The sequence below is a fragment of the Hoplias malabaricus genome, chromosome 18 (genome assembly GCF_029633855.1).
Source record: "Hoplias malabaricus isolate fHopMal1 chromosome 18, fHopMal1.hap1, whole genome shotgun sequence".
Lineage (NCBI taxonomy): Eukaryota > Metazoa > Chordata > Actinopteri > Characiformes > Erythrinidae > Hoplias > Hoplias malabaricus.
Window position 1 is genome coordinate 8151334 of NC_089817.1, and position 16089 is coordinate 8167422.

Here is a 16089-nt window from a genome sequence, read left to right on the forward strand (position 1 = left end):
CATTGGTGATTATAGCTTTAGTTCAGCTGGAAAATTCTGTGTAGAGTAATGATGATGAAAGGCCTTTCAGAGAAATCTGGCTTTTGTGTACTGGAGCAGACAGGGAGTATAACTGCCAAAGTGTTGTGGTGACGCACCAGCTGGACCCCCATTAGTCATTTACAGCCATGACACTGTTTTTTTCCAATCGTTTCCAAGCAACACTTTCTTTAGTTCTGTTTCAGGCTGGGATTCAAACTTTCTTTCCTCGTCTTACATCATTTTACAGCACTGTCAGAACCCAGTGTTTAATACAACACATGTTGGTAATTCATTACAATCACAGAAACGTTCGATTTACAATATTTAAATTAAAACAGTACAGTTACAACTCTCTAAAACTCGATGCAACTCTATAAAATATTCTTAGTGTCTAGTAATTAATCACAGGGTGGAGCCGACTGGAAAAAACACACCAATCTTCCACAATGGTTTCATTTATACAGTCGTCTCAGTCTTTGACGTCAGCTTTGAGTTCAGGAAGTGTGACAGGAGAATGTGCTGCTGCCTGTACCTGTATAACATAGGACAAGAGGCAATCATTATTGGTTTATTGTATAAGGGGCACTCACCATGTGCTCAGCATGGATATATATATAAACCTAAGCTCATTTTGAGCACTATTTTGTTTCAATCACATCAAAAACAGAAAGCACTCTGAGTAACACAAGTGTGTTGAGGAAACCTGAGCATTGTGGAGTCCTGTGGAGTCCACCCTACAGCCCCGACTCAGCCCTGAGATTTGTGCCTGTTTTCAAATTTAAGAACCTCTAGGAACCTCCAAGGTCTGTGAGGAGGGACCTGGAGGTTGTGGGTTCGATTCCTGCTCCGGGGGACTGTCTGTGAGGAGTTTGGTGTGTTCTCCCTGTGTCTGCGTGGGTTTCCTCTGGGTGACTGTCTTTGAGGAGTGCGGTGTGTTCTCCCTGTGTCTGTGTGGGTTTCCTCCGGGTGACTGTCTGTGAGGAGTGTGGTGTGTTCTCCCTGTGTCTGTGTGGGTTTCCTCTGGGTGACTGTCTGTGAGGAGTGTGGTGTGTTCTCCCTGTGTCTGCGTGGGTTTCCTCTGGGTGACTGTCTGTGAGGAGTGTGGTGTGTTCTCCCTGTGTCTGCGTGGGTTTCCTCCGGGTGACTGTCTGTAAGGAGTTTGGTGTGTTCTCCCTGTGTCTGCGTGGGTTTCCTCCAGGTGACTGTCGGTGAGGAGTTTGGTGTGTTCTCCCTGTGTCTGCATGGGTTTCCTCCGGGTGACTGTCTGTGAGGAGTGCGGTGTGTTCTCCCTGTGTCTGTGTGGGTTTCCTCCGGGTGACTGTCTGTGAGGAGTTTGGTGTGTTCTCTCTGTGTCCACGTGGGTTTCCTCCGGGTGACTGTCTGTGAGGAGTTTGGTGTGTTCTCCCTGTGTCTGTGTGGGTTTCCTCCAGGTGCTCTGGTTTCCTCCCACAGTCCAAAAACTCCCGTTGGTAGGTGGATTAGTGACTCAAAAGTGTCCATAGGTGTGAATGTGTGAGTAAATGTGTGAATGTGTGTCGCCCTGTGAAGAACTGGCGCCCCCTCCAGGGTGTGTTCCTGTCTTGTGCTCCGGAACACCACCGCGACTGGATAAGCGCTTACAGACAATGAATGAATGAATGATGCTAATTGCTAAGTCTAACAAATGTATAGGAGACAATGGTGATTACACAGAAAACTAAAATTATTTTTTATTTAATGGCCCTTCATGTACATATCATATAAATTTTTGTATATTTTTTTAGATATTAAAAGGAAATGAGGTCCAGCTGCTACATTTTCTCTCAGCAGAAGGTCCATACCTCACTGAATAGATTTGGTCTGAATAGAATCTTACAGCCTACAACCTACAGTCACCAAATTATATCCATCCTGCAGTGAACACTAAACATCCCCCTTGCTCTCAGTAGTAAACTGAATTTACTAAAAAGAAAAGCTGTCTAGATACTTTTGGATGTAGCGTATATTTGGAACATTCCTTCTTCGGCATGACTTACTTTAAGACGATGCGCTCTACCTCCTGCTTCTCCTCGTCTTGTAGCTTGAGTAGAACTCGCTGCAGAATGTGTAGCTCCAAATTCACATACTGTGCTACCTAATAAAGAAATGAACACAGGGGTTAGTTAGGTTTATGGGGAGAGAAAATACCGTAAAAGACTTTATAGAAAAAGACCTACATCCATGCTAACTTCTTGTTCATCTGTGTCCATAAGGAAGATTCTCATGATGCTCTCTGAGGGCCCCTGAAGAAAGCGCTCCCAGAGTGGAAGGTCAGAGCTGCTGAGTTTTCTTCTTTCTATAAGAAATGTATGCAATTAATTACAGGTTTGGTTCCTGAAAACATTTGAATTCCACAGCTCATTCCACACCTGGCTCTTTGTTACTTTGTATAGTTTAAGCTAGGTGTTCAAGCTTTGGGCCTTGTATTTTTATCTTTATCACTCCAGTGCAAAACGAATGAGGCAAACCTCAGGCAACAAAGATGTCTTTACTTTTTGTAAAGGGGAAAACTAGACAATACATTTGTATGTATCCGCAGATGCTTTAAAGCAGTCCACTGGACATTTCTAGTGCTTCTGTATATTACTAACACTATCAGAGAATGAGTCTTCAAAACAGCTTATCTTTCTTCAGAAAACCACCCCCCTCTTTCAGCTCCATATTAAAACACAACTACGGAAATATCTGCAAGTGTGTGTCCTTATGATAAGACCTGATATAAAGCCAGTGGATACTTTACTGGCTTCTTTTGGAAAAGGAACCTCCAGAACTGGAAGTGCAAAGTCATATGTTACTGATAAACTGAAACTGCCCTCCAGTACACCATGTCTCTGTGACAACTTTCCTGGCCTAGTATGATGTCAGGCAGTGGGTACAAACACACAGGAGATGATGTTCCCTGGAACCTCTGCATACGGCAACTGAAAAGCTCCCCTAATCCAGTGGGTAAGGTGCTGATTAAACAAAACGCAGCCTTGAGCTGGTCTGCATAAACAGATGGAAACTTATTCACTTCTCCATTCCAGTACAAACAAGCAGAGTGTGCTGAGGACGCAAACCGAGCAGCTGCCAGTCCAATAAAAATAATATATATTTTTTTATTTTAACCTTTGCTGGCACGGTAATTAAGGTATTGCATTGTTAATAAAAATAACAATTACTATTATTATAGAAAATAAGTATTTATTATTGTTATTATTAGAAGTAATAGTAGCAGTTACAGTTTAACTTGTATACGGTGTTTAATTAGTTATATGAGAATGTTTAAAATAACAATAATAAGAAGTATTAGTATTAAAAATAATATATTTAATGATATTAATAACCATTCATTCATTCATTCATCCATTATCTGTAACCCTTATCCAGTTCAGGGTTGCGGTGGGTCCAGAGCCTACCTGGAATCACCTGGAGGGGGCGCCAGTCCTTCACAGGGCAACACACACACACACACTCATTCACTCACACCTACGGACACTTTTGAGTCACCAATCCACCTACCAACGTGTGTTTTTAGACTGTGGGAGGAAACCAGAGCACCCGGAGGAAACCCACACAGACACAGGGAGAGCACACCAACTCCTCACAGACAGTCACCTGAAGGAAACCCACGCAGACACAGGGAGAACACACCACACTCCTCACAGACAGTCACCCGGAGGAAACCCACACAGACACAGGGAGAACACACCACACTCCTCACAGACAGTCACCCGGAGGAAACCCACACGGACACAGGGAGAACACACCACACTCCTCACAGACAGTCACCCGGAGGAAACCCACGCGGACACAGAGAGAACACACCACACTCCTCACAGACAGTCACCCGGAGCGGGAGTCTCCCCCACAACCTCCAGGTCCCTGGAGCTGTGTGACTGTGACACTACCTGCTGCACCACCACGCCGCCCTATTAATAACCATATTTATAATAATAAAATAAACGAGAGTGAATGGTGAAAGCACATTCTTGTCCCACACTGATCCCACACTTCCTCCCATCCATCACGCTCAGTGTTTATTTAGCAAGTGTGTTGAAGCCTTTAGGTAAACAGCAGCACGGCACAATTATAATGTCACCTTTAAGACACATACCTCCACTCTGATGAATGCAATACAAGGCAAATTCACTTGGGTCATTTTCTATCTGCAACAAAATGTAAATACAGGACATATTTAAAAGCTTATGCAGCAGAATCACAGAATAAATAAATATAATATAGATATAATAATAATAACTTGTGTGATGTGAAATTTATGAATGCATACCTTTAAGTCATACCTTAAATTTTTGCAAGAGCTGACTGATGACCTCATGTGTCCTCATTTTGCTGTTGATTCGGACGTTTGTAGTTGCTCCGTAGGATGGCGTAAAGATTGAGGTCTAAAAAGGTAAACGATGATAAGATTTTACCTCCATCCTTGTACTACGTAGAGCTGGACAATAATCCAATATCAAAACATACTGCAGTATAACGTTTCAGTAACAATTATATGATTATTAAACACATTTCCAATATTTCAATATTATTTTTTACAACATCCGTCACTGACTGACGTTCACTACAGAGCGCTTTTGTCAGTTCAGCGCACACCACTTAATATTTTGTTTAAATATATTACTATTTACAAAGCCAATAGGTTTATGCTTGATTGTGATGTCATGTTTCTTGTTTGTTATTGGAAGTTTGTTCATACTCGGGTGACCAGATCTGAGATGGTGAAAAAGAGGGGGACTACTGACGTGCAGACTGACCAATTAAATGTTTACAGAGAAGGTTATCGACCAATAACGGTAGCTCTACAGTCAGACCGTCCAATTAGAAGAAGTTAGGCTACTTCACCACGCCCCTTTCTCACTCAAGTGAACCAATCGGAGTAGGAGAGGGCGGGACTAGTTTGTGAACGAAGTGCTTCTCGAAATTCTATGTAAGCTCTAGAAAAACAAAATCCCGGACGTTTGTGAAATTCAGCCCGGGCATTTTTTTAAGTCTAAAAAAGAGGACATGTCCGGGTAAAAGAGTACGTCTGGTCACCCTAGATCATCCTGATATCGGAATTACACTTTATCAACCAAAATTAAGAAATATATTGTGATTTATAGACCAGTTATTTCCAGCTCTGCACTCTGATTGGATGAGGAGCGTTCTAAAGCGTGCTTTGTTTTGCAATAACAACACGGGTTTATCCACAACCACTGTATCAGTCCGCTGAACACCGCTGCTTAAAAACTCTCTACGCTGCAGCTCAGCTGTCATTACCACATTTTTCACCGCTAAATTAGCTTCAGTTCAGGTTTCACACCAATAAACTGTCCTTAGTTTACTTGAAGAAATACTTTTTTTTCATTCATTCATTCATTATCTGTAACCACTTATCCAATACAGGGTCGCAGTGGGTCCAGAGCCTACCTGGAATCATTGGGCGCAAGGCGGGAATACACCCTGGAGGGGGCGCCAGTCCTTCACAGGGCAACACAGACACACACACACATTCACTCACACACTCACACCTACGGACAATTTTTAGTCGCCCATCCACCTACCAATGTGTGTTTTTGGACTGTGGGAGGAAACCGGAGCACCCGGAGGAAACCCATGCAGACACAGGGAGAACACACCACACTCCTCACAAACAGTCACCCGGAGGAAACCCATACAGACACAGGGAGAACACACCACACTCCTCACAAACAGTCACCCGGAGGAAACCCATGCAGACACAGGGAGAACACACCACACTCCTCACAGACAGTCACCCGGAGGAAACCCACACAGACACAGAGAGAACACACCACACTCCTCACAGACAGTCACCCGGAGCGGGAATCGAACCCACAACCTCCAGGTCCCTGGAGCTGTGTGACTGCGACACTACCTGGCTGTGCCACCGTGCCGCCCCTCAAGAAATACTAATACTGATAAAGATCACATAGTTTACTCGGCAGGTTAGTGATACAGTAGTGGTGAGCTGAGGCTGATCCAGCCTGGGCAGTGAGTGCAGTGCAGTGGAGTTCGTTACTGCGACATACCAACAAGCTACTTGTTGAGAAACTATAGTGTAGAGGAAGGGTTGACACCACTTTCACAGCTCTGTTTATATATTTCACAATTTATTGCCCGAACTGTTGTATAAAAAACAACAGAACACTCGAGGTCATGTGTTATCAAGAAATAACAGCACGGCTGAGATAGACTACAGCACTCGCCTTCAGCTCGTGCTTGTGCCGCATCACAGACGTGCTGTTATTTCATGATAACACACTCCCTCTCGTGTTCGTGCTTAAATACATTTTGGCCACATTTTCCAGGCCTAATTCTACATTGCTAATGTCTTCACATTAGAACAGTCTCTCTGTGCTGCACATTTCGCACAGTCTGCCTTATTTCAGCATTAAGATTATTCAACCACAGGTTTTATTTCATGGAATGGAGGAAACTAAGTGAAAATAATATGTCAGAAAGGGATGCACAGAAGGATGAAACCTTCCTGAGGTTAGAATATTAGAGTAAACACTAAAATGTGTACTCCAGAAGAAATGTTGGATTAGAATACAATACTAAAGCTTTAGTAAGAATCCTGCTTTATATGCCACAAGTGGACTGAAGCACATGGTCAATATCCCAATCACTGTCTCAGTCACTGATTTCTCAGCAGTTCTCCCACCTTGTAATTATAGAAGTGGCCATTAATGGAAAAGCGATGCTGTTTGTCTCTCTGCATCTCCTCCATTGTCTTGCTCTTTACTCTCTTTGTCACTAGAGAGGCATCGCTCCTGGTGCGAAACAGACTGGAAGTCTCCTCTATAATGGGCTTGGGCCGTGAAGCTCTGCACGTCCTGCTGTCAAACTCACTGTAGTCTACATACGAGAAGGGTAAATGGAAGCGTCAGTCATTATACAGACATTATATATATATATATATATATATACAGGGTGGGTCATTTATATGATACACATTAATAAAATGGGAATGGTTGGTGATACTAACTTTTTTTGTGGTACATTAGTATATAGGAGGGGGGAAACTTTTCAAGATGGCTGGTGACCATGGCGGCCATTTTGAAGTTGGCCATTTTGGATCCAACTTTTGTTTTTTTCAATGGGAAGAGGGTCATGTGACACATCAAACTTATTGGGAATTTCACAAGAAAAACAATGGTTAGCTTTACATTAAAATATTAGTTTTTAATTAGTTTTTAATTATATTAAAACATTAGTTTTAATGTAACTTTATTCTTTCATGAGTTATTTATATAGGTTATTATTAATATATATATATTTCCCAGGTGATGCCCTTCCACTATTATATGTAAAAGATCTACTATTAATTTTTGTCTTAACTTTATGACCAGATTTATTGAACTATTATTAAATGTTTTCTGTACCAAACCAAAGATCCAAAGCACAAAATTGCAGTGTGGCTACAGTGGTTTGCTCCTAACATGTAAAAGAAATCTAACCTGTAGTACTACTGTCCAGGGTGTCTGCACCATCTTGAATCATTTCTTCCAGTTCAGCAATATGATAAAGATCATCAAATTCTCCCCAGCGAGTCATACCTCTGAATGGATAAATGCATCAATAAATAAAATGCACATACATTATTGGTTCCATATTCAAGAGCAAAAGAGACTGAAGAATATAAAACAAGAAAAATAAAGCAGAATCTCCTCATGTTGAAAATACCACAGCATGAACAGTAACCTTTTGTTTCCGAGAGGGCTGACGGGGTCTGGAGAGACGCCTGGAGACGACGAGTTGTCAGAATGTTTCTCATCCTGAATTTTGAGCCGAATCGGTCTCTTCATTCCCCAGGAGACCGCGAGATAGCCCTCCAGTATCACTTGTCCTTGGACATTCTGAATGGATAAAGCATCAAACAATCAAGCAATTCCACACGGGACAAGAGCATGGCGGATTTTAGAGCATCACGGTATTCTGTATTGGTCAGAATTTAAAGGTCAAAGATGGGACACGTTCTCATTGCCTCATGGCCCAGATAACATCAGCTTCCGTTTTGCTGAATTTGAATGTGATGTAAGTTTGTTTTCCTGTGCTACGACTCCTTGATCTTTATTCAGCTCCATCCAATGAACGTTATTCACTTACGAAACACCACAATAACTGCATCAGTTCAGTTTTTAGAATGTGCACTTAAACCTTTGAACCTAGGTCATTCGTCTTGCTAAACGAGAGTGACACTGAATTAGCTTGAGTGCTCCAAGCCAAGTTCCCCAAAATGATATGCAAAAACAAGACTAACCACTCTTTATAGGAACAATATGTAATATATTTACAGCTTCACTGCAGAAACTGAACTATGTAACCCTTGAAAGGGAAGGAATCCCCACCCACCCCCACCCCCACCCCCAAAATTGATTACATTACAGTGCTGTAAAAATGAATAACACTAAGAGTTGTTACCCTCATAACTCCTTAAAAACCCAGGTGTATTACTTGTTGATAGGGAGAATAGATACTTCTGTACAATGTCAATGCAAAAATGTTTTAGATGACTACTACTATACTATGGTACCAAATGTACAGAAAGGACCACAGCCGTAATATGTACTGGAGAAAACTAACTTTAACTAACTACAGGGTGGGCCATTTATATTGATACACCTTAATAAAATGGGAATGGTTGGTGATATTAACTTCCTGTTTGTGACACATTAGTATATGGGAGGGGGGAAAACTTTTCAAGATGGTTGGTGATATAGGCGGCCATTTTAAAGTCGGCCCCCAGCTGGAGGGGGCGCCAGTCCTTCACAGGGCGACACACACTCACACCTATGGACACTTTTGAGTCGCCAATCCACCTACCAACGTGTGTTTTTGGACCGTGGGAGGAAACCGGAGCACCCGGAGGAAACCCACGCAGACACGGGGAGAACACACCACACTCCTCACAGACAGTCACCCGGAGCGGGACTCCAACCCACAACCTCCAGGTCCCTGGAGCTGTGTGACTGCGACCAGCAACCAAACAGACCCACCCCCTGCTCAGAATCCTTCTGAAATCCATCCATGTCACTCCACTGCTGTGCTCTATTCACTGGCTTCCTGTAGCTGCCCTCATTAAAACTGTCATGCTTGCCTACAAAGCCAAGAACGGACCAGCCCCTCCCTACCTTATAGCAATGGTCAAGCGTCTGGCTGCACCATGAGCCCTTCAAGCTTCAAATACAGCTCGACTTGACCCGCCATCTGTCAAGACACATGGAGGACCAGCGACAACACTCTTCTCAGTCCAGGCGCCCAGATGGTGTAAAGAACTTCCACAGGCTGTCCGAACGGCAGACTCTCCTACGCAGGAGTTCAAACGCAGACTGAAGACCCATCTCTTTGTGACCCACTTTAGTTTTACTTTCTAGGTTTGAGCACTGACTAGACGCTGCGTAATGCACTTACTACGTTTCTTTTTTCAAGGTATCAGCACTGGCCCTTGTTCTGGCAGCATCTGAGCTCAGGGGGAGTTTGGACTCTAACCTATTTGCACTAGCTTTGATACACATTCTGTCTGAACACTAAGCACTTTTGTGAGTTGAGAGAGAGATAGAGATAGAGAGAGAGAGAAACCACTTCTATTACTTCCATTTTGATTAATGTAAAACACTTTTATTCTCAGTTGTTTTGGAGCGTTTCTATTGGTCGGTTCAACTTAAGATTCAAGTTTTTGTTCCTGCAACTACAATACTGTATTAAACAAACTACACCTAAACCACACGAAATAGCCGCTTAAAGAATAACTGTGAATACAGTTTGGGGCGTGCATACCTCAATGACATTTAACTGGAGATGAGTCTTGTCTTTCAGGAAGCAGTTGAAGGTGTTTAGCAAAGAGGAAAATCTTGCCCTGTGAGCATAAACAAGGAAGACAATTCCATTGTATTAAACCAAGAACAACAACCCAGCAAGTAGGTCTTTAATCCAAATCTGGGGACCTTCTGTTCAGCACAGTCACTTCCACAGGGCTTGATAACTAGCTGATGAGCTGAATCAGTAGGTTTGGGACATGGGGGAAGCAAAACTGTGCTGAACAAAGGGTTTGGACTGAAACAAAACAAGCAAACAAACAACCTTGAAAGCGTCCTCCCATCCCCAATGTGGACGACGGTTCGTGACTGACCCACAGACATTTCCAAACCAAACAGATCTGCAAAGACAATGAGTTGATGGTTTATTATTTTCTGTAGCCACTCAAAACTGAAAACTGAAACTTCTCTCCTCCTTAATGAACTCCATTGAGTGGTGGAGTTATTATTTCTCCAATCAATCACTCCATGCTGCGCTCATCAGGACGCTCCACACCGGCGGTGTGTTGATTCAGCTAACAGCTTAACAGCTCCACAGCTGTGTCCAAACCTGCTCCTTCAGAATGGGAATCTCTGGTATTTGACTTGCGGCTCCTCACATGGGCCGTGCTGGTGTGTGAGGAACTCGGCTTTTACACTTCAGTGCATTTGAATGGACTGCGGAGAAACACTGTACCTCTGACTGTTTACTGTTCCTTTGCTTTCACTTTGTTACGAGTGGCTCGCTCATCAAAAGACTATCTGCTCTTCTTTGAGAGTTTGCATTCAAGACTATACATGCTTTGTCTACAGCAGGGGTCCAATCAAAGTTCTAGGTTTAATGCGCATGTGCTATCGGACCCACCACAACCCTGATCAGAACGAAGTGGTTATATAAGAGGAATGAATGACTATACGACAGGTTTGCTAAGACAGAGAATACACATTTAACCGCAGATGCATTCTTCTAACATTAATCCTTTAACTAAAGATCTCCCATCCACTGTAAGGTTCTTCTGTAAACCTAAACTGGTCCTTCAACGTGTTGCTCCTGAAAAACCATTCCCGAAAGCCTGTCCTTTTAGAAGCGAAACATCTTTAACAAGGTTGCCCCACAAGTCCAGCCGCTTTGTTTTTGAGTGCTTTGTTTTGAATTTTTGAATTCAATTCTATTCAAAAGACAAGCTTCACATCAAACTACTGCGGTTTGTGGCCTTCAGGTGCTTTCAATGGCCCGAGCTTTTGATAAAAGAGCTAAAGAAATATCCCATCCACTCTACTTTCTCTAGAAAACCCACCCCCAAGGGATTTTTAACCCTCTATATACTCTATAAAGGGAATTTCTGCAGCTGCTTCACAGAATACTAATACATTCAGTGGTTACGTAAACAAAGTCTGATATATGAAACACGTATTGTTAATGGCTTTACAATAAAGTTGTGAGTTCATGATGAGCTTCTGGTTGCTCTGTGTTGACAAGGGTCCACCTGAGGGACTTTTAAAAGAACTGTTAATGTTTAGAAGGGCAGTGACCAACGTCATAATTAAAAGACCTCTGCAGCCACTGCATAAATTTCATATAATCAACTCCTTTTTGACCTTTTTAATTCAAAAGTAAAGGTAATGTATCCACACGTCAATGAATCATGCCCCAAAACAATCCCACCCCCCCACACTAGCTCCCACCCCCTACCATGTAATTAAATGTAATCATCTTTAACGTATCAATTAGTGCAGCTGAATATTCACCTTCAAATCAATGACCGCAGAAGTCAATGAATAATAAGCCTCAACCTTCGCAAATGAATAACACGCCTACAGAGGTTAATGCACAAGGCTCGTATTTAACATCGCGTCCCACAGCGTCATCAACACTTCCAGGCTTAAGCCTCAAGTCAGAATTTTCCTCACTGCTTCAAACAGGCTGGATAAAGCCTTTGAACATAACACCACCACCACCACGGGTTTGTTGCAGATGGTCATAAACACAAGGCCGCAGCAGTTCACTCACCTGTCCCCAGCTCAGATCTGGTGTCGGACGTTCATTCTGAGTCCGGTCCCATCGCTCCAGCACCTCCAGCAGGGTAACTCCTGCCCAGCAGCCCAGACACGGTAAGAGGAGAGCAGGTACAAGCACAGGCTCGAGTCCCTGTAAAGCGCTAATAACCAGAGGATTCAGTCAGCGTTGTGCTGTAATAAGATCTGACTCAACTCATGCATTCTGGGAGTGTTTGGCAAGTTGTGGACTTTTGAACACACCCTTAGATACATGCCTCTCACCTTGCTCTGTGATAGGAGGTTAACCCTTTCTGGCCCAGGCAGGAGAAGTCTGAATTAGAACAAAACAGCCCTTTTCCTTCAGTTTTCCCCAAAGGTCCAAATATTAATGGATGTGTGGTGTTATGAATCAAAAATAAGCATAATTCATTCTTACATTCCACTTTCGGAGTTCCAGAAAAGGGTCCTCTGGGAGTAGACAGGTTTATTGTGTTACTGTGTCTTTAATACTAAGCATTTAAATGATGTTTGGACTGCCCTGTGTTTAAGCTACACTTTTATAGGCTGACACCATTTATAATGCGTTTAGGATGTTTTCTTTTACAGCTTAGTTTTTATATTTGGGCTGAATACAGTGGCAATCGAAAAGAATGTGGTGAAACGTATAGTCTCTGCCCTTTAAATATACTCTGCCTTAATAATGATGAAATAAAGAAACATATTAGAAGCCAAGGCCCACATCACACTGTTAAATTTACATATAAGTTTATTAACAATTAATGCAAAATGCTCACAATCCTTTTTATTATTTAATGACACCAAAATGCTTTTAACACAATATCATTTTTTACCATTGTCCATTAAACATTAACCTTTTCCCCACTATGACTAACAAATTCATGTAACACCACCATGATATCAGCACGGCAACCTCCACTTACACACTATGTTGCCCTTTAAATGTCCTGATCACTATCTGTCGCTGTATTTATGTGCTAACATTCTCCCCCTTTATGTTGCTTTAAGCAGCTGGTGTTTATGTGCATGGTCCGATGCTTTTAAATCTAATGAGGATATTGACATGAAAGAAGCCAGCACAAACACACATTCTCTTTGAACTGTGTTTTTTGTGCAGACAGATAAACAAGTCTGTAATGAATTAGCGTACTACACAGGTTCCTCTGCTGTTTTTGAAGTGGCTTCTATATCTCCATCATTACATTAAATCTCTCTGCTTTCTTTCATAGATGACAGAGAACATTACTCTCCTATCTCTCTCTCTCTCTCTCTCTCTCTCTCTCGTTTCTAGAAAACCTTTCCATGAAAGTAGTTATTGCCTATTTACAGAGCTATATGCGGATATTTAGTCACAATTCAATTTTCTCTTTCTCTCTGGTCAACTATTAACCTCTACAATCATTTCTGTTTACCTAAATTGAATATTCATAAGTTATTTCTAGAAACAAACAAACAAAAATCACTGATGACGCCACAGTGGTGCACCTTCACATTCATTACATTAATGTATTAAAATGCAATTACTCCATGCTGCTACCTGTACTTATCCCTCCACCACTTGTCTGCAGCTCCAAAACTGTTTAGCTTTGTTTTGGGATTGGTCCTTTAGATTTATGACATAAGAAACCCAGGCATCCTGATTCAATAATCTTTGGAACATTGCAGTTCCATCCCAGTAAACAGGACGTTCAAAATAGGTCTAAATGTAGTCTGTCCGTCAAGGACATATTTTAAACGTCAATGGACGTCCAAAATCCATCTTAATAAGTTAGTTGTCAAGTGGTGACCAATCGATAACGTCAGTGGACGTCCAACTGCGTTTTATACAAGTCATTTATTCCGGGACCAATTAATAACATCAATGGACGTCCAAAATAGGTCTAATAGTCGTCTTTTCAATGTCTGTGTTTGGACGTCTTTTCAACTTTCATTTTCAACCTTAAGAAAACGTTGATTAGACGGCAGTCATTACGTTATTTCAACGCTGAATCAACGGCTAATTGTTTACTGGGATTAGTTTGAACACACATGCAATATATATATCACAAAGATATAGAACATCAACACTGTGCTTTGCAGTATTTCTTTGAAGATTCTCCAGATCTCATGAAATGGCCAACTGTATCATGCTGAAGCTTCTAACAATCAGTTTAAGTGTTTTTCTTTTGTTCTCCCTTAAATGCAACGTAGCTTTCACAATATGTTTTCCCTTCCACACCCAAAAGGCGCATTGAAGGTGCTGAACAAATTTTACACTCCATCTTAAATGTAGCAGAGAGCTTCGTGTTTAGCGGAACTGTTTCTCTGACTTCTACAAACTCACCGGAAACACACCTGTTTCCTTCTTCCAATTTCCGTTCGACATTCGAGCAGCTCAGAGTTTTCAGTTCCACCTTAAATGGGCTGCAGGTTTACATTCTCAAAGAGTCGTAGGTACCACACAACTTAAAGGGGCAGGTGACTTGAGTTTTTTTTTATTTACATATTTTACAATAATTTAACAGTGATTGGTTCAAGCTCCCTCCTGACGTAGGGCTGATACGTCATGTTCTACGAAATAATTACGTGTGGTAAAATATTGGACAAATGTATCAGGCAATAATAATAATAATAATAATAAGAAGAAGAAGAAGAAGAAGAAGAAGAAGAAAAAGTAAACAGTTTTAAATAACGTACTAATGTATTTGCAGTCTAACGTATATTTTGCTTGTCCTATTAGTCTTTGCATTACTCATATCTCAGGGTATAATATATAAAAAATCCGTTGTGTGTTTGGGTTAATCATGTTATTCATGTCATCCAGCAATTTCAGATATTTAGGTCAGTTATAATATTTGTATAATAAATATTCACTGTGAAAAAAATACTACTGAATCAAAATGATCTTCATCCTCATTTCCTCTTAACATTTTTGAACAGGTTGTTTTGCAAATCACCTGCAGATGGCAGCAGAGTGTTAGCGAAGGAGCGCTGCTATCAGAACAGATTACGGTGCAGTGTACGTTACACACCCCTATTTATTATCATCATCATTCTTTTTCAGACTGTTCAGTCATATCAGACATCCAAAAACATGTGTACTGTGTATACTGGGGCATGACTGTGGTGCTACTGTCAATCCAGTCTTGGTCAGCCACTACGACCGTGAGCTCAATCCCTGCCTCAGGTCACTGTCTGTGAGAAGTTGTGGTCTTCTCCCTTGTGTCTGTATGAGTTTTCTACAGATGCTCTGGTTTCACAGTCTAAACACAGTTTTTTTCTGTGGATTGGTTGTTCAAAAGTTTCTTTAGGTGTGTGACTCTGAGTGTGTGACGCACTGTGACAGACTGGAACCCTGTCCAGGGAGTGTTCCTGGGATCAGGGTTGAATTCTCACCCCAGGCCGCTCTCTGTGACAGATTTGCTGTGGTCTCCCTCTGTCTGTGTGGGTTTCCTCCAGGTGCTCCAGCTTACTTCCACAGTCCAAAAAAAAAAAACATGTTTGTAGGTGCACTGCTTATGGTATAATAAGATGTGTTTATTATCCACAGCTGTGAATGGGTGAGTGTCTGATGCCCTACAGTGGACTGCTGTCTTATCCAGGGTTTGTCCCTGCTGTGCACCCAATGATTCTAAGTGCTACAAATTAATTTAATACATAATTATGCCAGGGTGGCACACTGGTGCAGCAGGTAGTGTCTCAGTAACACAGTTCCAGGGACCTGGAGGTTGTGGGTTGGAGTCCCGCTCCGGGTGACTGTCTGTGAGGAGTGTGATGTGTTCTCCCTGTGTCTGCGTGGGTTTCCTCCGGGTGACTGTCTGTGAGGAGTGTGGTGTGTTCTCCCTGTGTCTGCGTGGGTTTTCTCCGGGTGACTGTCTGTGAGAAGTGTGGTGTGTTCTCCCTGTGTCTGCGTGGGTTTCCTCTGGGTGACTGTCTGTGAGGAGTGTGGTGTGTTCTCCCTGTGTTCGCGTGGGTTTTCTCCGGGTGACTGTCTGTGAGGAGTGTGGTGTGTTCTCCCTGTGTCTGCGTGGGTTTCCTCCGGGTGACTGTCTGTGAGGAGTGTGGTGTGTTCTCCCTGTGTCTGCGTGGGTTTCCTCTGGGTGACTGTCTGTGAGGAGTGTGGTGTGTTCTCCCTGTGTCTGCGTGGGTTTCCTCCACGGATTTCAGACACCAAGCAGTGAATTCATAACCATCTCATACTCTAAATTAACGTTATAGAGATTTTAGAGAAATGATTACACTTTTTCCTCATTTG

At 42.3% G+C, this 16089-nt stretch overlaps 1 protein-coding gene across 3 annotated transcripts; it reads right to left on the bottom strand.

The window, feature by feature from the left end:
* Positions 1-413: 413 nt before the first annotated feature.
* Positions 414-14257, bottom strand: rassf6 (Ras association domain family member 6). Of its 3 annotated transcripts, XM_066650775.1 has the most exons (12): positions 14179-14257; positions 11851-11998; positions 10126-10201; positions 9823-9901; positions 7747-7901; positions 7503-7603; positions 6707-6900; positions 4323-4424; positions 4136-4187; positions 2213-2335; positions 2037-2130; positions 414-553 (listed from the first exon to the last, which is right to left on the bottom strand). In XM_066650775.1, the coding sequence occupies exons 3-12, from the start codon at positions 10182-10184 to the stop codon at positions 478-480; spliced, it is 1035 nt and encodes a 344-aa protein (XP_066506872.1). In that variant the 5' UTR covers positions 10185-10201; positions 11851-11998; positions 14179-14257; the 3' UTR covers positions 414-477. The 3 variants fall into 3 exon arrangements, with proteins under 3 accessions (XP_066506872.1, XP_066506871.1, XP_066506873.1); XM_066650774.1 differs by lacking the exon at positions 14179-14257 and having other exon boundaries at positions 11851-12046; XM_066650776.1 differs by lacking the exons at positions 10126-10201; positions 14179-14257 and having other exon boundaries at positions 11851-12046.
* Positions 14258-16089: the final 1832 nt, after the last annotated feature.

Excerpts from the sequence above, each read along its gene's own strand:
- rassf6 (XM_066650775.1), bottom strand. The coding sequence starts at position 10,184 with ATGTCTGTGGGTCAGTCACGAACCGTCGTCCACATTGGGGATGGGAGG. Across the intron at positions 7,902-9,822 it reads TCCAGTTAAATGTCATTGAG|AATGTCCAAGGACAAGTGAT; the intron begins GTATGCACGCCC and ends TTATCCATTCAG. Across the intron at positions 6,901-7,502 it reads CCTGGACAGTAGTACTACAG|ACTACAGTGAGTTTGACAGC; the intron begins GTTAGATTTCTT and ends TCTCGTATGTAG.